This window comes from Myodes glareolus, chromosome 16 (assembly GCF_982192425.1).
Source record: "Myodes glareolus chromosome 16, mMyoGla1.1, whole genome shotgun sequence".
NCBI classification, from domain to species: domain Eukaryota; kingdom Metazoa; phylum Chordata; class Mammalia; order Rodentia; family Cricetidae; genus Myodes; species Myodes glareolus.
The window spans coordinates 4,707,853-4,730,023 of NC_142041.1; the positions used below are offsets into that span (position 1 = coordinate 4,707,853).

At 42.5% G+C, this 22,171-nt stretch overlaps 1 protein-coding gene across 4 annotated transcripts in view; it reads right to left on the reverse strand.

The window, feature by feature from the left end:
- Window positions 1–22,171, reverse strand: part of Runx1t1 (RUNX1 partner transcriptional co-repressor 1) — a 148,226-nt gene that overhangs the window by 98,196 nt on the left and 27,859 nt on the right. For 2 of the 4 annotated variants that reach the window (XM_085676992.2, XM_085676993.2), the window contains exon 2: window positions 19,952–20,121. The exons of 1 other annotated variant lie outside the window; for it this stretch is intronic. In XM_085676992.2, the coding sequence (XP_085533118.1) occupies window positions 19,952–20,039 (88 nt within the window). In that variant the 5' untranslated portion in view covers window positions 20,040–20,121. Of the gene's footprint in view, window positions 1–6,613; window positions 6,787–19,951; window positions 20,122–22,171 lie in introns of those variants that run through there. One more of the 4 variants, XM_085676995.2, reaches the window with a different exon arrangement.

A 22,171-nucleotide genomic window follows, 5' to 3' on the forward strand; every position in this document is an offset into this window, starting at 1 on the left:
TCTGCTGCCTGCAAGCCCAGGACCCCTGAGAGCAGAGCTGCAGCCCCCAGTGGTATCGCCACCGAGCAACCTTGTGTTTATTAACCACACGTTTAACAATTTTGCCTGTGCATGTGTTGAATATGTTATTTGCTTTCCATTTTCTTTCTCATTTCAAACACAGGACGTCATCTACCTAGGTGAACCAACAACATACAGCTGGGCTTCCTTATCTCAGCCTCCAAAGGGCGCCACCACCAAGAGGTGGTGCCTTACTCAACCAGGACATTTTGGGCAGGCAATTTCTCTCGTGGGTTATGCTGCTGTTGTCCCTTTGGTCTTTTGCTTGTTTATTTTGGAGGTAGTGTCTCACCATGTTGTCTAATCTGACCTCAAACTCATGGTCCTCCTGCCTCAGTCTCCGCCGTTCTGGTACTATGGACATTCACTACCACACACAGCTAAGAAAATCTTCTGGAGGATAATTACTCACACTGTGACTTCAAGAGGAACCGGCAAGGGCAGAGACAGTTAAGAACACATTCTACCCTTGTAAAGGACCTGGGTTCAGTTCCCAGCACCCTGTGTAGCTCAGAACTCTCTGTAACTATAGTTCCGGAAGGTCTGAGGTCCTCTTCTGGTCACTCCATGCTCACAGGAACAGATATATTCACAGGCAAAATACATGCATAAAATTAAAATAAGAAAATCTCTTGTTTAAGAAAAAGAAAACTGGGAACGTACTGAGAACATCGGGAGCTTAACCTGCGTTAGCCAAGGTCATTCTTTGTCACTAAAGCTAATGATGTTTTTCTGCCTTTAATTTTAGCAAAGAAAAACACTGATTTCCCTAAGCGCATCATGATGACCACACTCGTGATCCTAACTCTTAAGGTATAGGATGGGGGAGGGGGAGGCAGAAGAGAAGGCCTCAGCCATACAAGGAGTTCCAGGCCACCTTGGGCTACATAAGACACTGTCTCAAATACATACATACATACATACATACATACATACATACAAACAAACATAAATGGAAAGGAAGGAAGGAAGGAAGGAAGGAAGGAAGGAAGGAAGGAAGGAAGGAAGGAAGGAAGGAAGGAGAGAAGAAAATTATAACTTCTTCGTCTCTGTCCTTCTAACTCAAGCATCCCCCTTCTAATGTTCCTCTAGCCCCCATTAAGAAGAAGAGCTGACCCCTATCAAGTTGCAGCCAGTCCATTCCTCTCTAAGAGAAAACAGGGGATCCAGGTTTAGCAGGTAGCCCAGGGACTCCCATCTAACCTCATCTACTTGTCCCTGGGCAAACAACTTCATCCATCTGAACTTCAGATTTCAACCAGAACCCTTGACGAGAAGAGCCTGTGCAGAGGTGTGCAGAGCAGGAGCAGGCCTGTGCAGAGCCCGCCCTGACACATGCAGGCTCTCCCTCCCAGGCTGCTCCTCGCTCCTGTTTCCAAACAGTAGCTTGCAAGCTCCCTCTGAGAGTAAGGTTTCTTGAGTCCTTTGATTGCAACTCTATAGGTTGAAAAACATAATTAAGCTAGACATTCTCAGAAAGCACATTTACATTAATATTAATTAATGCAAACAGCTGTTTGAGAAAGCCAGCCAGATCAAACTGTGACTTGGTCAGGTGTGACGTCCTATTGTTCTCAAGTTATGAGTCATTTAAGTTAATGGCTTACTCCTCGAGCTACAGTTAAATACCAGAGAACTGCAACCGCATGCAGAAACTGCTTTCTGAAATACTACATTCTTCCTGCACCCAAGGGTTTCAATTCAACCAAACAACAAAGAATGCCCCATTCGTAGCGCAAAAGCAACACATCCAAAAGCCGCTAAGTTTCAGAAAGGAGACAAGGAAGCTTACTAATGAGGATTTAACTGCCTACTGCCATCCTTTACCCTAGAAGTTTCTGACTGCTAATGCATCTAGGAGCCTTTACACCTCTGGTTCTTTTAAGAGACCCCCACAACCAGGATCTGCTCATTTCAACATGAGCCCAAGGCTATAAACACCCTGAACAAAAGGTAGGAGCCAGCCACAGTTATTTTAGTTTGGTACCTGACATAGTCTGAGCTACGTGCAAACATCCCCTCCTTTTTTCGTTGTCACGTCATATTTTCGCCAGGTTTGGTGGCACCTGCTTTTCAACTCGGCACTTGAGGCAGAGAGAGGTGGCTCTCTGGGAGTTAGGGGCCAGCCTGGGCTAAATAATGAGATCTTGCTCAAAAACGTGCTCACAAGGAATCATATCTAGCTCCGTCTTTCCAAACTGTTATAAAGTTACAGGCGCAGTGTTGCCCAGGCTGAGGGTTCTAGGTCATGGGAGTTTCTCCCACAGAGCTCTACAGTCCTCAAGTCGGAGAGAAGAAAACATGTAAGCATGATTTAGGGCTGGGGGCGGGGAGGACAGAACAGAGAGCCTGGCTGTGACGTGTGAGCCTGATTCCAGTAAAAGAGCATTTAGAAGCAGCACGGACAAACGGGACTAGAGGAAATCTAGGAATGAATGACTGGACAGGCCCCTTTGACCATGTGAGCCTCAGCTTCAGCCTCTCTGAACTGAACGTTTGCAAGAGCAACCTTCTGGCTCTAACGACGAGTCAGAAAGCTGTTCAGACATCACAACTACCACGCCATCTCTGAGATCGTCAGCTATCAGCACAGAGGCGATGAGTACCTGGCATTTCTAGGCGACATAATGCCCACTAAGCAAATGCTATTTAGGAAATGAAAATGAGCGAACGAACGACTGGGGTTTTTTGTGGGTTGTTTGCTTTTGTTTTGTTTTTGAAAGAGCCTCCTATGTAGCCAGGCTGCCCTGAAAGTCTCTAAGCAACAGAGGACAGCCTTAGGTTGCCTCTACCTCAATTCTGTATCTATGAAACCCACAGAAATTATAAATAACCTCCCTCCTTTCCCCCTGCCGAGGAAAAAAGATCAAAAATATTTTTCAGTAGACTGTATACAGAGACATAAACTTTAAACACTTTCAAGTTATGTAAAACATATAGAACTGAAAGGCCAAATACTGAGAAATGTTAGCAGAAAAGAATTTAAAAGAGAAAGGTATAAGGTGAGAGGGTTTGAATGGAAGTTGAAACTTCAGAATTTCTGTTCCAAAGAAGTAATATCTGAATAATCTACATTTATAAATTGGTATTTATGGTTCATATAGTTTTCCTTTAATAGCTGTCATGAGGCTTATTTGAAACGCAAGAGTCAGCCTAATAGGATGGCAAACTGACTTGCAAGGTGAAACTGTACTGGTAAATGAGTGTAATGTTTTTATTCGTGCATAGTAGGATTTACATACATCTATTAAAATGTACATATATAACCAGGTGCATTGCGCAAATGTTCAGTTACAAGGGACACTAACAGTTGTCTGTCCATGCAATTTCACTTCTGGTTTTGTTTTGAGGGTTTTTTTTAAACACACACACACACACACACACACACACACACACACACACATACACACACAAATCATCGCTTGCAAGCCTTGATGTTAAAAACAGAAAAACAAGGCTAGTACACAGTGGCTATAAATGCCAAATCAATTTTCAGCAGATAATAAAGTCCATGTTTTACAATCAGCAATGCACTGTTTTACTACCCAAAAATGTAAGCTAATAATATATAGCTCTCCTAAATGGAAAATGCAGATATGCTGTTAAAAAATGGGCCGGCTGTGAGAGGATGGATCGCTCCTGCAGGGACCTTCTCAACGCTGGGTGTAAGTGTTTTGAAAATATCACATGATGTGGCCATGTGTTAAAAATTACAGCCAGTTAAGTTCTCTGCTAGGAAAAATATGTGGGCAATTTATGAAATGCACTCCAGGATGGAGATGTCTTAAGTAAAACCAGATTTTCAAAACAAACCCCTTTTCCCCCCTTTTGGAAACTTGAACTTAAAAAAAAAAATTCCCGACACATCTGGAGAGCAGAACCATTGAGAAAGGGTGGTCTGACCTAATGCTAGCCATCTTCTGAAAGAACAGCACTATTTCTGGGCTCCGGGGACTGTGCTCACTTACTGGCCTTTTAAGGAAGCAGTTCTGCATGCATTCTGGAGGTCAATGCATGTTGTTTGATAATCGTACTCAAAGACTGATAAAACATAAACATTTCAGAAAACGTGGGGTTACTTTCTCTTGAAACAATATTACACACCAAGGTCTCCCAGACTTCCATTTCCTTCTCTTATATCCAAGGATCAGCATGTCAAAAACAAAAACAAAAACCCAAAAACAAAAGCAAAAGCAAATGCAGTGATGGGCAGTGAGGTCATATTTCTTTCTAAGTGAGTTAAGCAACTTGAGCGCGGCTCATTTCTCCAAGCCTGCACGAGCTCCTTTGACGTTTCATAGCTCACTCTGTAACAGTGTGCTATCAACCGCTAACAAGAGGAGGGGGTGTTCTTTTCTCAAAACAGTTCCACAAAAGCCAAAATTAAAATTTCTTCTTCACCTGCCCATTCCCAGGATGTTGTGTGCCTGAATAAGCTCAGAGTCCACACATCTGTTTCTAGTGACTCTCAGCTTTATAAGAGACATCTTAGATCTGAAGACTATTACATCAAGTCTGAGACGAGGAACCAGTTCTGACACTTGAATTACTAACAAATAAATTAGAAAGCTGATATTTAAATGTGTAGGCAATAAAATTCTACACAGAATATTCTATTAAAAATGCAAAGCTACCCCCAAGATGGCAAAAAAAAAATTGCCTGTGAATATAAATATACACTAATGGACTGAAATATGCTAAAAACATATTAAGAGGTACTCAATCTGATACTAGACTTAAAAAAATAATAATACAGGAATCTTACAAAAAAAGGGTAAAGTCTTAAAGAGACAGAGTACAGATAGTTATAGATTAAAAGGAATAAAGAAAAATAAGCCAGGTAAAAATGGAAAATTCAAAAATAATAATAATACAGATGGGTGTCAAAAATAGTATCAGATCTGCTCAAGTATGGTCATCCTGGAAGGTGCTCACAGTCACAGCTTTTGATAGACTGAATCCAAGGACAAGGTTGTCTAACATGGAGGAAGGGAGGGGGAGGGAGGGTAGGAGGCAGGGAGCGGAGAGAGAGAGAGCACTCATACTTCAGAACACCAATACAGAACCAGTCAGATATTAACAACTAAACACTAAAGCCAACTTGCAAGGGCAAAGCCTTAAGAACAGTTCAATGCTTTGAAGATTACTTTAATAGTCATGTAAATAACAGGGAGAAGAGGCCCTAACCAGTCCCCACCCCTGAGTATCATACACAAGGGGGTTTGGTTCTATTTTACCAAAATACCACTGACTCCAGAGGATGCTGCTACCTCATGTAACATTCATCTATTAAGAGCACAAAAACAGAGAACATTTGAATTCTAAAATTTACATGAAACTGTGCTCCATGGTCTGGCAGAATAAAAAATAAATAAAACACAAGTAAGTACTTTTACACCAATTCCGTATTGTACACCAGAGGTATATTTCCTCTTCAGTTACATGACACATGCAAATTAAGATGAAAACTTAAAGAGTTAAAATGACCTTTCTAGGACCTCGGCTATTATCCTTTTCAGTAAAATGAGCTTCCCCATAGATCAGCCTCTTATGCATCCCTAGTCCCTCAAACAAGAGGCAAAGTGCAATCCTGGACGAACCCATCCTTCCTACACACAGATCAATGGTGATGAGAATGGAGTCCGAGACGGATCCTAAAGGGGAAACATTCCTCAAACAACTGGCAATGCCCACACACAACTGTGGCTGCAGAAAACTGGCAGATAATGTTTCAAAACACCATCTGGGAGGTGCGCAGACTCTGACCAAGCGCAGGCGCTTCTGCCTGCCCTACCCAAATAATCTGCACATGAGCCAGCTGGAAGCCCTGCGTGCCCTGCCTGCCTTCATCTACTCTGTACTCTGCACAGGACAGTTGAGAGAGTTCTCCAGAGCAGCGCGGCAGAGACAGCCCCTTCTCCTCAGCCGGCTTCACGGGCAGAACCTTCCTTGGCAGCAAACCACAGAAACACGCCAGCCTCCAAAGATAATATTTCCCGGGGAAATTGTCACACAGTAAATTTCCAGGGATACAAGAATGTCACTAATCCAACACACTTCCAAACGACCAGATTTCAATTATTTACGTGATAACATCTAAGGACTATGATTTAGGGTAAGAAATCCCTTCGAGTGCCAAAGCTTCCTTCATTTTCTTTAACGTAAACAGCTCTTCACAGACCTTCCCCTAGAATTCCACCATAATCTAAAAACTCTCTCCACAAACAAATAGCCGACACAGAACGTGCAGAAGACAGTCCTGAAACCCAGAACAGAGACAGCCCTTCTCAGTGAGGCTGACCCCCTGTGCAAACTGCTCAGGCAAACCATCCACAGCCGCCCTTTCCCTCTGCTTCAAAGGCACACTGCTCTATGCCCTGCACGCCTCCCAGATTTTAATAGCTTTCTTTATGATGCCTCCCAGTCACACCTCCACCACCCCACAGTCTCTCCCTTCCCTCGTCCCATAAAGCAGTGGCAGGGCAGTTGGTATTTTCCGTGCATGATAGAGAGTAAAGCTTCCTTCCTTTGCAAGAAAAGAGGGCTCACTCACCAGGCATCCTGGAATCCAGCGTGCAACACACTGAAAGCGAGACTCTGTGTTAAGAGGGGGCGCGATGCGGGCTCATGTCTCCTGTTCTGGAATGTGCGGGGCGGTGGAGAGGAGGACCATCAGAGGGGCTGGGGCGGCATGGCCCGAGGCAGGGAGCTGGGCGCGTGCGCCTGCCAGCCAGACACAGATGGAGAGCTGACACTCCGGATTGCACTTGGAGCAGAAATGTGGAAGATGACAGGAGCACATGTGGCCTTGAACCCAGCCCTGTCTCTTCAGGCAGAACAATGACAGGGACGTGTGTGCAAAGTATCACAACTCCTGCCTCCCCTTCCCCACTCTACCTCCCGCCCCGGGTCCAGAGCACCCAAAAGCAGAAAGTGAAATGCAGAAAGATAAGCTAAATGCTGAATAATTCATTCACCACCACCCCCTTCCCAGCTCAAAGTTAACCCTTATCTTGCCAAAAGATGGCAATGTTGACCTGGCCCCTAAGACTCGCACTGCAAGGCTTCCTTCCACTTCTAATTTTAACAGACATTGCTGGGAAGTAAGGCTTAAAACAAACAAGGGCACAGACCACAAAGCTCTCTTACTGATCTGGAAACCCCGGACAACCTCACAACATCTTGTAAGATTGTGTGTTGTGCCAGCTCACCGTCCGGCGGCACAGAGTACCGGGAGTATTATCTCATCAGCTTCCTGATGGCATGTGTAAAACAGCCCCGTCTTTTAGAAGCGGAATCCAACCATTTTTAGTGTGCTGGAGAACTTCGAATCCCCTGGGATCCCGTGTTGATATGCTCCAAACATTTCCAGCTTACCCTTTTCTGCTTTGCATAGAGATCCACAGGAGACAAAAACAAAATCTTAACTCTAAAGCCTTTTCAAAAGCTGAATAATCATGCCCTCCCCTCCTGATTTCTGAAATTTTTTTTTTTTTGGACACCCTTAGATGTTTATCCTGACTGTGAATAACACATACCCAGCCTGGTTCAATGGGCTCTCTGCCTATTAAGCTTTAATGGACACCATGATATATAAAACGAGGAGCCTTTGTTACAATGCTTTATCTAAAGCTGGCTATTTTCTTCTCAGCGGTCTCTCTTTAGTCCTTTGTAAGGCATCCTTGCCTCGTAGGAGAAACATAAGCCTGCCTGCCTGCCTTGCACGCCTGTTTCTAAACACACACAAAACGCAGGAGGACAATATCATCCTCTTTTCAAACTCTTCTGTACGATTTAACACTCGGAACTCTTCCCTGGGTCTGTGTTGTTTGTTTGTTTTAACCACAGGGCTCGTATGGTGGTCGATCTCTCAGGCTTTACCTTTCTAATGCACATCCAACCCACTAGATACACAGAATTCTACTAAATAATTCTACTCAGGACTGACCAACCAGCCAGCTCAGTGACCATGAAGACAGGATCGGCCCCTTTAACCCTTGCTGTTCTGGCAGTGAGCAACATGCCCTCTGCTTATTTGACAGTTTCTGTAAGCTTTTGTCAATTTGTTTTTTACCCCCTCTCCTGGCTGCCTTCAAGAAATTCTAAAAGACCCCTGATGAAAACAAGCAGTGATGCCTCCCTCTACCCATTGTCTTCCCATCCCTCTGCCCGAGAGTGTTTCAGAACACAAACACACGACAGACTCTGCACAAACGAAAAAAATAGATCATCTTTAATAAACAGCACCGATCAATACGAACTTCTACAACCCCTGAATACTGTACCCGAGAAGGGCTGCTTCAGCCAGTGAACCCCTCAAAAATCCATCACTGTCAGAGCCAACTTGTAAAAAGACTACAATTCATAATGATTACTCCACTCTGTCACTAATAGTAGTCTACACTCTATTTATGAGGCCAATCTTTTTGTTCATCTTAGTTAGATGTCACTTGTAATGAGGTTCTGTGTAATGGATTTCAGTTCGGTTCAGCACCAAGCGCAAACACTCTGGTGGCAGAGAGCGTTATAGTAGGCACGACTGTGATCATCAATTACCAGTGCCTTTATGCAACCCAGAATCCTAAATCTGAAGATTTTCACTTTTTTAAAAGCCACTCAGTGCTACACCGCACTTTTTTATAATGCTACCCCTATGTTAGAAAGAAAAACATGCTCGCAGTGGGACACCCAACCTTTCACCAACATGCACAGCGAATCACTTCTAAAATAGAAAACCAGATGACAAAATGCAATACACTTCAAGAAAACTGGATGATATCTGGTTTTAAAACTGGGTCTTAATATCGGTACACTCCACGCCTCTACAGCACAGCTCGGAAAATTGAACTTCCATATGCTGTGTGATTATGTATCTTTTCTGTGTGTAAAAAGGCTTTTGAAGCTGTTATCTGACTACCGTAATTGCCACTTTAAATTGATCCACGTCAACAAAACCTGGATCCCTGGAGATTCTCACCTAGAAGTCTGATTGCAGAAAGGGCCTGGCTGAACGTGCGTCGGAGGCTGGTTCAGCGTGTTTCTCAAGGAGCCCATGCCTATCTTTAACCCCGAGACAGGCAAAGCTGCGGTGCCATTTGGCATCTCTCCCTGAGCTGGGAAACCTGGATATGTATAGATACAGTGACTCGGACAGAAATAACTTACCCTTTAATAAAAAGAGTACGAGGAGCCAAGATCTCTAACCTCCAACCGTACAATAAAAATAGACAATCAATAGCGTGACGAATGTGTTTATACAGGTGAAAGAGGAGCAGCGACAAAGAAGCTTGGCACATGCTGGAAAAGTTTTCTCCAGTGCAAAGTGCTGTCCTGTGTCACCGTCCATGCATAGTTTGGAAAATCAAAATATATTCCAAACAACAAAGAATACATTAATGATCCATTAAGCACTTTCTCAGGAAAGTCATGGCCATTACTACATAATTTTTGATTTCATAGGAAGCCTATTATTAAAGGCAGTTTTAAAATGAGAGTTATCTAAACTGTCACTTTCAAAATCAGCAAATGTAGCCAGTAATGAAATGCTGGACTCATTAAAGAAGAGAAAAAAAAATATGTGACTAGTTTTGTGACGGCAACTTCGTATCACTCATCCGAGCCACGCCACACCACGCCACGCCACTTCCACAGCAGAACAGCCCAGTCTTCCCTTTGTTCAGATCTGACTCAGCCCCAGACAACAGCCATGCAGGGGTATTATCTGCAGCAGAGAGACCTCCACCCTGCTGAAGAGAGAATTGTGCAGAAGCTTTTCCAGGGCCTTCTCAGCTCCCCTCCCCGTCTCTTGCAGACTGTTGTGTTATACTGTGCCTGCACACAGTGGGTATTAAGTGAGTTAATTCAAAGGATCTGGAACCTCATTGATCCTAATTGAAAGCAATACACCCAACCAAATACTTTCCTACCCCATCTGCTCTGGCCTGCCACCAGCTATTCAATACAAGAGAATTAATAGTTTCAGATATTCTAACCGGCCCAATAAAGGCACTCATTTAAGCAGGGCTGCATTAACAACGTGGAAAAAAAAACAAGGGCAAAATGGGTTCAAATGGAGCATTTTACTTCTGGTTGGCTTTCACCATGCCGAATAAGGTTTATTCTGACTTTTTATGTGCAAGACTTGATAAACTGAATGAGAAGGCACTCAACGATCGGCCAAGGAGCATTGATGAATGGCCACTGAGACCCCCCCCCCCCTGCTCTCGGGGAGACCCTTCCACAAAGTGGCGCACCAGCTTGAAAGGGCGGGCTCACAAATGTCCAGATTTCTCCGCTTGCTTGTTCCACTTTCTAGCTCAGACCACTGGCCACCAAATGAGGCTGACATATTGGAAAATAATGTTTTATGGGCGAGTGGTAAAAAATAAAATGGAGGCATTAGCTCTGCTTTCAAATTCAAATCTTCTGGTTTTGTCAGACCCCAAAGGTTTTGATTTTCCACCCAGCTGGAAGCTATTAGTGTCTTCTAAAGGCGTCCCACTGACAGGGCAAACCTACCTAATGTGGGGGCTGTTGGGTGGAGGGAGATGGACCTCTCCGGATGATTTCCTAACTTCCCGTCACTCTTTGACAGTCGATTAAATAGATACAACACCCAGTAAAAACGTACGTTAATTTGTTTCTGCCCCTGAAAGACATTTGAAACTGTATTAAATAAAGGCCATAATAGATTGTCTCCTGACAAAGATAAATCCAATTATACTTTGTCTGCAAGGAAACAAATGGCGTATGTTTTAGGCTATAACGTAAGATACAGCCAACCCCCAAGAAATGTGTGGGATAGAAAATAAGTCATAAAATTCACGGAGTGTTCCATCGTGGTGAGAGGGGAGCTGTCATCTTTCCTATAAATGCCTGCTGTAAAGAGATAGACACAGTCAGACGATTTCTAGTATTTTCTTTGGGGAGTGATTGGCAAGCATTTGCACTTCCTCAACTGTCAGCTGGCACCCAGGAAGAGACCACGAGAACTTTACTTAATTGACAATGGAGCCGTGTTGTGACTGCCACCTTAAGAATCTGAAGGGTGTAAAACATCATGGGGTCAAAGGGTCTTGGGCTGTCCTAGAGGGCCAAGTGCTAAGCAGAAGGAGGCAAGGAAGTGAAAGGAGAGAGAAAACTTGTCACAATTCGTGATTATACAGAAATTATGAAGGCAGAAAGGCTTGGACCATTTGCAGTGAGATGGACAAGACCCCCTCCATACTGCAGAGAACATGTTATGTGGTCCTTTGTGACAGCCTTTGATTCTAGGCCAGTGGGAGGCAGGAAGCTAGATGGTGACATCACAACCCCTGCACTTCACCTTCATCTTCTACTCTCTAATACTAATGCAAGAGTAATGTCTTCTTAATAATCCAGTCTCTGTGACATTTTTCCACTCTTAACCATGTTTATATAACAAGGCAGCACATGCAAACATTTTGACAGGTTTTTGTTTGTTTATGTGTGTTTGTTTTTTTCAAGACATGGTTTCACTGGGTAGCCCTGGCTGACCTGGATCTCACTCTGCAGACCAGGCTGGCCTCGAACTCACAGAGATCCATCTACCTCTGTCTCCTGAGTGCTGGGATTAAAGGCATGCGCCACCACCACTGCTACCTCTACACCTGGCATTTTTACAGTTTTTTAAACAATGTATTTGATTTGGAAACTCTGGTCAACAAAAGTTATCTAGCCAGACATGGTGATGCCTACCTTTAATAACAACACTCAGAAGACAAGTCACGTCTCTGAAAGTTTTAAGACCAATCTTGTCTACATAGCAAGTTCTAGGCTAGTCAGAGCAACATAGTAAGACCCTATCTCCAAAAAGAAAGAGAGAAAAAGAGAGAAAGATAGAAACCCTCAAATACACACACACACACACACACACACGAAAGCAAATGATTGTTATTATATACATAAATATGTAGATTTATGTGCATTTGTGTAAAATAAAGTCTTAAAAGTATTACTTGCTAGCAGTAAATAGAACCTGTTATTTGTATGTATTATTATTTATTTATAATAGTGACAGTCTTTATAGTATCACAATATATTTATATACTTTTGGTAACAGACAACTTTTGACTTCTACTATCTAAGAAACGCTAAAATCTGGACACTGCTTTAACATGCACTTTGGTTGAGCATTATTGTTTGCAAATGAAACTTAAGCCTACTAATGCTCTTAATAGTAGATTTTTCCACATAAAAGGTGGTTTAAATTCTTTTTCTTTAAGAGTTTAAATAAAAACACTCTGGGTTTAATCTCTAACGAAGAATACTGGCTCTTCAGAACTCTCCTTTCAAATAAAATCATCACTTTCTGATTAGAAAGCGAGATCTCTGAGAGATGTATTTGCACACAAATCTGCAAATAAGTTACCATTTCCATTTCCATCCCATTTTCTAACCTCAAACCCACTGGGATGAAATAGAAGGTACCTAGCTACCCTGCCCTGTCCCCGTGACCAGGCCTCTGACACTGTATGGGAAACCTTTGTCTCGATGTCACCACCTTCCCATCCTGACTAATGGCTAGTTAGTTTTGTTAAAATGCAAGGGTGATGGCGTATGCTCCAATGAACTTTCCCTCCTCTCAGCACCAGAGACAAAAACCCGCGGCTCTGCCGTGCGCAGGCAGCCATCTGGACAGCTTTCCCTCAAAGCCCAGCCCATACCACACTGCAGGCAGAGTCGGAGGGCTGCAGAGCTCTGTGGGGCTATTCATGACATACCAAGTTCACATTCTCTGCTTGTAGGCTTGCAACAATAAATGCTAATGAGGACTATGAATGACAATTTTAAAGACAATGAAAAGGTCTCCAAATCCCCTGCATATGGAGACACTGTTCTCCAAACTTCACCTTCTGTTGCAGCACTGTCAGAATCTAAAGGATTAAAAAAAATAATAATAATGACCTAAGGAAAACAATAAGATGATGAAAGCCGTACTGAATCCTTAAGATTTCCAGAGAAAGCGATCTGTATAGGGCCAGCAAACAACAGACTCTACCAAACCCACGAACAACCCCATGAATTCATAAGGCACCTTTGATCTCCATTACCCTTGTGTCGTGGACAGGACGCTCTTGCTAAACACTGACACCCCACCCTTTTCAGCGATGCATTAATCCAAAAATAATTATAACCAGCATGATGTCCATCATCATTCTTGTGCCGAATAGTAGATATTCTACATATTTTATAATAACTAAAAACAAAACAGGTTCTCTTCTGGGTCCTAAGGACCAACACAGCAGAGGCATAGAGGGTGCCACTAGTTCAAGGCCTGTCTGATCTGCACAACAAGTTCCAGGCCAGCTGTGCTTTCAGAGTATAAGGCCAAACCCCCCAAAAACGCAAACATAATATTTAGAAATGATCACATATGGCCATGGTTCTGGCAGTGCGATTTCACAGGATGATTATTCTCCAAACCCTCTGAAATGGGCATATATTATACTTTGAACCAAATAGACTCTATATAATACATATTGTTTCCAACGCAATAAAAAAAAGAACAAAAAAGCATAAACACAGGAATATTTTAAACATCAACAGAAAGGTTCTTGTTATGGTTAGAGGAACTGCCTAGCAGCTAATTCTTTTCATTAACACAGACATAAACACTTTCAACAAAATCCACCAGGTGGAGCAAAGACACAGCAATACAAGGATCCCAGATTTTTTTTTTTTAACCCCTCTGGTCATATTTTTCCCTCAGTACTTTTTATCTCTAGCAAACGCCCACCTTTATTTCTCCGCACTGCAAATTCTTAAAATCTGTGCACATACACTAATTTGTTACATTTCTACATTGATTCAAACTTGCTTACTAAAACAAACAAAAAACTTTTAGCTATAAAGAGTTCTATTGCCAAATTTCACTCCAAAATGGGTTTTATTTGCCCGAATAATTCTCAGTATAGCACGTCTGCTAGAGTACCAGGTGAATCTTAAAATTTATGTTTTATGACCCCAGAGGTGTCCGTCACTCACAGCTCTCCCCCCCACACGACCAGGCAGAATATAATTCATTGCTGGATAGTCTTAAACATAGATAATACAGTAAGTAGAGTGCTTCAAATCTTCCAACCTCGGCTCAGTTCACTTAGAAACTTCAACACTTACTTCAACTTAATACAATTACCCTTAATTATACGTCTCAGAAAACAAAAACACTTTTTATGTGAAAATGTCCCTTTTGCATCCCTGTCCATAAATTGATACAAGGGCATGTTCCTAACACAATTGTTCACCTGCTCTGAGCCAGAGTGACTCCTCCCCAGCCTCCTCTCTTCCACATCACCTTGTCTGCCAGTTTTCCTCTAAGCAGGCAGGGCAGACTCACCTGAAAACCACAGCTCTAACCATTAGTCTCTCCAAGTCCTCTCCTGCTGCACTGCACCCAGGGCTAGCAGCCCCCCCGCATTACAGAAAGCTGGGACTGAAAGATAAGCAGCCAAAGCTGAGTGCTAGGGCTGCTGGGTGGGGATGCAATGGAGAGTCTGTCTGTCTGTAAACAATGAGTTAGGAATGCTGGCAGTGGCTACAAATATATTTTTATGGTTTTTTTCCCCGTGTGCATGCTGGTGTTGAAAAGAGAAATACACTGAAGGAGACGCAGCAGCCTGCTACATAAATAAACAGGAACGAGCCTACCCATAGAGAACTCCGGGCAGAGTGACTTAATGCCTGTTGGGTAACAGACCACCTGGCCAGGTCTGTTGCCAGGGACACCAGGCTAATCCAGCCATTTAAATGATTATACACTTTCCCCTGGTACAGTACATAAATACTCAAACACAGACATTATATCTACAAATGTAATAGGAATAAAAAGTTTCAAAAATAATTCCCACCAAATACTTTCCTACCAAGTCCAACTGGGTGCACCAAAGAGGTGCACAGAACCAATTGCTAAGAGCTGAGCTATGTTCGTGCCGTCTTCAGAAGAACAAACTGCTCTTTTTACACACCCACAACTCTTATTTGTATTTATGTAGGCAAACACATGCCTCTAAAGGCTAAATGTCCTTCACACTGCATGGCAGAGTCCTCATGAAGTAGTTGGAAAAATCAAAATTACTGCAACACATGTAGTCACACTTTCCTCTGATTCTGAAGGAAAAAGTACAATCACCCTTGCACCCCACCCAAAGTGAGGACACTTCATCAGTCCACAGTATAGATAAGGAAGCTGCCAGACTTCCTCTGGGGAAAGGTAAGGTCTTGTTATATCCCGGAGACCTCTCAAAGGGTTCCATCTCCATGCACTTCTTAGACTGTTTTCACTGTGTGATTTCCCAAAGTTAGACATACTGCTAAACAATATTACTTCTCACCACCTCCAGCTCCCTCAAAGGGTGTGTGCCCCTTCTCACTGTAAATGTCAACACTAATATTCAAATTCCAAGGAAACAGAGAAAGACCCAAATGTCAAAAATCCTATTACTTTTCGCTTCAAACAGGATATTCAATATTTACATATAATTAATCATCTTGGAACTGTTAGTTCCACACGAAATTATGATTAGTGAGTCTGACCACACAATAGCAAGACACAGGGATGCCATCACACATGTTTGAAAACTAAGGTCTTCTGCTGCCTAACATGTGGTAGATGAGTGAGAAGGATTGAGCCACAGCAAGGCCAGAAGTAGGAAAGGAAAGAGTCACATGTTTAAATCCTTTGCAGAAAGAGGGAAGCCAAGCCAGCTGTCAGTATAGACCAGAAGCAATGAGCAGGGGACTCAGCCCTGGCAGGAATCTCAGATTCACAGCCAAACCCTCTTACACACAATGCCTGAACCAGACTGAAGCTGGGACAGACAGGGCTGACCTTCCAGGATGTCAGAGAGCCAGGAGGCTGCAGGAGATACTGGGGTTTCCCACAGGACCAGACTGACTGTTTTGCTCTTCAGGTAATTAAACAAGGAAGTTGGACTGCTGGGTGAGAACTGACCCTGAAACCTTGGCTCCCTGGTTCTGCATATCAACTTCCGCAAGCACTACCTGGAACATCGATAGAAGGGCCCGCTTTCACTCTCCAGCATTTCCTCTCTCCACCCCTTCCAAAATCTGACCCAGAAATAATCCTGCTGCCCACAAAAACATCCCATCCATGCATGAATCTGAACTTACAGGTGAGGACGTCTCTTGGCACTCCCAGACATCACATCACATGTGAAAGAGAAATTATTCGAATCACAGAGCTTTAGTAGAGATTCACATACAACAATCTCAGGTCACACAGCAGTGTCTTCACCAAAGTCAGTTAAAGAAAATGCATTACTACATTGTGTTAAAGTGCGCTGAATTAAAAGATGAATCTTCAAATTCAGCCAATGCTCATAAAAATGGTTTCTGATAGCTTTAGTTCACAGATGAAGTAGATCTTCTAATAGTAACTCATACAGTTGTTTCAAGCTTTGATAATTGTCATTAATACGAGGAATTAACACCAAAAATCACTAAGAAATTTATTTAAACAAAATTCTTAAGTGTTTTTTATATCCACTATCAGCACTGAGGATCAGTAAGGTGAAAAAAATCTCCTAGAAGATAAAAAAGTCCCACTTGAAGTTGTGTGCACACCAAGCAATGATTAGGCTTCCTACACACAGTATAGTCTTCCTTCCTTCATTTCAAAATCCACAGAGCAAAATATTGGCTGTAAGAGACAGAGACCAAAAGAGGGAAGAACACAAAAGCATGCCTGCTTGTCTGTGTTCAACACAAAGAACATTAAATGAAAACAACTGGCTCGCTGCCAAATTCCTATAGAGGCAAAGAGATTCAAATAAATTGATTTCACGCATCACACTGACCTGGGATCAGTGTGCAACGCTACAATAAGCTGAAAGCGCCATGTGGGGCAGAGCTCATTAATGCTATCATACCTTCAAATATAACCACCACAACAAAAAAGAACCCAAAATCAAATAAATACAGGCGCTGCTTAAAAAAGCAATTTTACTTAAGAATGAACTTTCATTTTCTGCTACTAATACTCAAAGGTGTGTAAGGCATTGCTGATAAGGCATTCTCTTTGCTAACGCAAATATGGCCCTGGAATCTATGCAATCTACAAAAACTGGTAGCACCTAAATATTCCATTCCATATGCAGAACATTAAACACACAGCACCCTACATGAATTTCCTGTTACCCTTTCCTTTCATCATCCTGACAGCCAAGAGATTTTTATTTTTAATATACCAAATACTGTAATAGACCCATGTCAGAAGTGTCCTTAAGAGCTTATAAGGGCAAGTTTATCAGGCAAGATACCACTCCCACCGGCTCCAAACACAGGTAACCCTCACAAGAACACCTACTAAGAGAGAAGAGCTCCACAGGCTCTCTAGAGAGGCAAGCACTGGCGCCTGCATGCTGGGGGAGGCTACATGCTGGGGATGCTGCACGCGGGGCTGCTCCCTGCCTAGGGGCGTGGTTCAGTGGTCCAGGGTGAGGCTGTCATGTCTACGGCCTTGAGGTTCACTCTGAGCACCAAAAACAACCATAAAACACAACAGAAAAGCCACCAGAGTGAAACACAGCAACATTTCAGCTTCACCAGCTCCCACTGGCAGTGTGCCCCTGGGCTCTGTTTTCTGCCTCAGAGTCCCCACACAAACCAGACTCTGGCGCCTCCTCAGGCTGTTCGCACTCAGAGCACCAGCTTTTCAGCTGGTAATTCTTTGCTTTGTCTGCTTCCAAATTACAACTCCAGGAATCCAATGGATTCCAGGTGCCTGCAAATGCAAAGGGTGGGGGTGGGGTTGTTCTTCTTGGCTTCTTGGGCGAACTCAATTCTCAAGCTCGCATTTCCATCCAGCTATTACTTTCATGAAAAAGAAGAAAGAACTAGGAATACCTCTTAACACTTCGTGGAAAACAAAGGAAACCTGAAAGTTTTAAAGCATGTCATCATAACAAGCTGGATAACGTCCATGGCTTTCAAGGTTCACGCACGCACACAGTGAAAGAAAGCTGGGGGGGGGGGGAGATTCTGCATGGAACCTGGCTACAACAGATAGACACACTAAGGTATATGAAGGAGCATGGCCCCATGCCGCTGTTCCTCGCCACAGGCTTTCCCACTCTGCAGCAGTTCACATCTGCCATGCCACAGAGGTATTCACTCCATGTGACCAGAAGAGACCACGATGGCTGTAGGATGGGGTGGGCAGATGATGATTTTATGTCTCTACAGGATGTACTCGAGTTTTTAAATCCAGTATCTTTTTCAATATTTAAGTACCACTTTAGATATTTTTGCCATATAATCTGAACCCCCATAGAGATAACAAGGCAAAACGCTGAGTTCTGTTCTGTTCTTAAATAGCTGCCTTGTTCAGATGCTAAAACATACAAAAAAAAAAAAAACAATTCTAAATCAGGGGTGGATGTTACTCTGAGTTACAGTAACCATCCGCACCTTTCTGTCCTCATTACTTTGTTTCCTTTGAGTTGCAGTAAAGATCCGCACCTTTCTTTTTCTCTGTGCAGGACTGGAGAGGCCTAATCAACCATGGTTAGAATAGTCAAAACTTAAGTCTAACAACAGGAGTCCATAATTAGGAAAGAAGATAGAAGCCAGAGAAATCTCATCTGGGTGACACAATTGCCCTCCTTGCCTTCTCCTTTGAAGTGGTGTCTCTCACTAGGCACATAGAAAGACAAAGAAATGAAGGAGGGACCAAAGGGGGGAAAAATACAAGCACAGACACCAAATTGCAGAACTTGTCCCAAAAGGATACACAATTCCATGGGGAATTATTTTACTTTCTATGCTCCTAAATAGACACTCCTTTACCAACACTTTCCCGGGAATGGCAAGCCAATGAGAACCCTGTGTGACACACACCTGTAATCCTACCACTTGGGAAGTGGCAATCCAGGGATCAAATGTTCATCATCCCTCTTGGCTAGACTGTCTCAAACAAACAGCAAACAAACCACAACCACCACAACAAAAATAACAAGCCAGCAAGTGTTCTGAGGAATTAGGAACTGCATGGAGCAGGGACTGTGGGACCGGGGTCAGCAGGGAAGTTTCCAAAGCAATGGCCGGAGACACTGAGTATTTTGCGATTCCTCTTTGCAGGAAGTTAGGCAGCCGCATGGTGCCAGCACCAGTATCACACAGTGTTTGCATTGACTTTCAGCTCAGTCTTAGCACAGCTTTTCCTTATGAGTGGAGCCTCTGATCAAGTCCATAACCTGGAGCAGAGCTTGCTACAGGATCATCAACACCCCGCCCGTAGCTCAGGGCAGATATTCTGTAGCCTCTAGCCAAGTGGCAATATATACATCGTTTATACTTGGTGTTTTCCTAAAGTCAGACATAACTTTTTTAAAAAAAAATACATCTACAGATAAGAATTCTGCTCAGGAAGTGATGGTTACCTCAAGGTGTTTTTTTTTTAATCAAAATCCATCAGAAGAAATCATAAACTGAAAACTACTTGCTTGCTTGTTCAGTCAACAAGCTGAGAAAACACCATTTCCTCATTTCAATAAACACAAAAATTATGGCATAGTTTCACTCTTCTCTTCCAAGTATTGCTCAGTTTTTAACAGATGTGCTATGAAACACATAGCAAGAAACAGAAAAAAAATGGCAATTGATCATTTGATATCTTTAGATCAAAACTATTAAGCAGAATTCCCTTGGGCATACTGATCCCAACCCAAACCCGCACCCAGAGACTCCACTCATAAGTGGTTAAAATGTAAACACAACTCTATCAACAGGTGCTAGAATAAGAAAGAGGAAAGGCTGCACAATTATAACTTATTGGAAGAAAACGGCAGAGCGATTTTTCCAACACATAAAGGAAACAGCAAAAAAATCAGAACATGTATCTGTTCCTTACCTTGGCCACCTTCAAAGCTCCCCTTCCTCCGGCAGTCACCTATCACTACACTCAGCGCTCTCCAAGTGTTCCTTTTCACAGATATCATTCTCCACCAAGCGCTCTGATAATTTCCTCTGCTGTTCTGACTGGGACACAGATAAGCTCACCAGCCCACAGATCAATCCTTTCTATTGACAACAACAAAGGGGAAAAAATGTACACATCACAACCAGGCTAAAGCATCCCACCCGTCTCTTTACATGATAAACCAGGCCAGCTCTGTGCTTGCTTAAGACACAGACACAGGCTCTTCTATTTTGTGCCAGAATTCCAAACACTTCCCATTTCCTTCATTCCTGGAAGTGGTGTCCTAGAAGACCCTGAAGCTGTCAATCATCTGACTCAAAAGTAGACACCCTCTGAAGGCCAAAGCTCTTTTAAGTTGGTTTTAAAGTATGCATCCACGGATACCTTAAGAAGGCATGTTACCCTCTGCCCATTTCAAAAGTAAATAAATAACTGGTGAGGTATAGTTTCTTTAGAACACTCTTTGGACATTGGAAGTTTTTTTTTTTTTTAAGTTAAGCTCTTTCAAAACAAAGTACCCATACATACTCTCTCCTCCCTCTGAAGCTCCAACACTGTCATTATTGGCTACAATTGTTGAAAATAATTGATGATCATGAAGAATAGTCTTTATGTAATTGGCTACTTTAAAAAATTATTAAAGCAAGATATGTTATGTGAAACCTATGATCTGAGCACACAAGAAACTGAGGTAGGAGAATTGCCAAGAATTTGTATAATAAATTCCAGGCCAGCCTAAGCAAGCAAGCAAACAAGCAAGAAAGAAAAAAAGAAAGAAGGAAAGAAAAAAAGAAAGAAAGAAGGAAAAATTTTGCTTCCATGCTTCTAGAAAAGAAAAAAAAAAGAAAAAGAGAGAGAGAGAGAGAGAGGGAAGGGGGAGGAAGAGAGGGAGTGGGAGGGAGGAAGAGAGGAAGGAAGGAAGGAAGGAAGGAAGGAAGGAAGGAAGGAAGGAAGGAAGGAAGGAAAGAAACCTTAGTTAAGAAAACTGTTGATGGATCATTCTGCTCAGCTAGTAAATCTCTATGATTTTCTCATTTTCCCAGCTTGATTGGCAACTTTAGAATCAATATTCTTCATCCATTCAAACACTCCATTTTGTGCCTACCACCCACCTACCACTGTTAGATCCAGTAGTATGAATCCTCACAAATGACACGCTGATTTTCCACTTAATTCCTATGAACTATAAAAGCTTAAGAAAGCATATGTACGTAAAGTAGAAATTCAATAAATAACAAAAGAATATAGCTTCAGAAAAACAATCTCAAAAATGATGACTATAAATGATGCTGTATTTTATACTAATTACTTCTTAGGGATTTAAGTTGGTAAATACACTCATGTAAACTTAAACTGTGGGCTGCAACCTTATATGAGGTCTGAAAGAACTCGAGTCAACATTTAACTAAAAGCTCAAATCCACATGGATGGAGGCGTTTTTGACACTGTCTGCCCATGCTCTACACATGGCTTCATTGCAGCCTTAGCTGAGCATGCATGTGCCCTGTGTGCTGGGTATGCATCCCTCAACACCAGTGACTGCTGCCTGAAACACCGCAGCTCAGGTTAGAGGTTGTGGCATACGATGAGTGCAACGTTGTTACTGGACACATGAAGTTCTCTGATTATCTAGAAACAGCAGAAGGGTTTAATTACGGAAAACAAAGGCTGCATAGTTTTCAATGTAGCTCTTCAGCATGTATCAAATTAGTGTATTAGTGTATTCTTGGATAGGGTTAGCATGCATATTTGGTTTCAGAAAACTGATGTTGGAGTTGCTGACTTGAGTTTCATTAAAAGAAAATCATTAATTGAATTTTGGCTTGGGATAAGGGCAAACTTTTCAACAATCTCTGAAATGGCCCTAAACATAGTTTTGCTATTTTGTACTATGAATTTCTGCAAAGCGGCATTCTCAGTATTGATAATCACAAAATCAAAACATCGACCACCTCTGAAAAATGCAGAAGACGCACTAAACCTTGCAGTGTTAAATGCTCAGCCAAGATTTCACTTTTTATGTAAGCAAGTTGTATTAGTAACCAAATCCGTTTTCAGTTTTAGCAAAAGGAAGAAGTATGCATCAAAGTGTTATTTTAAAATAAAATTCTTGCCGGGTGATGGTAGCGCATGCCTTTAATCCTAGCACTT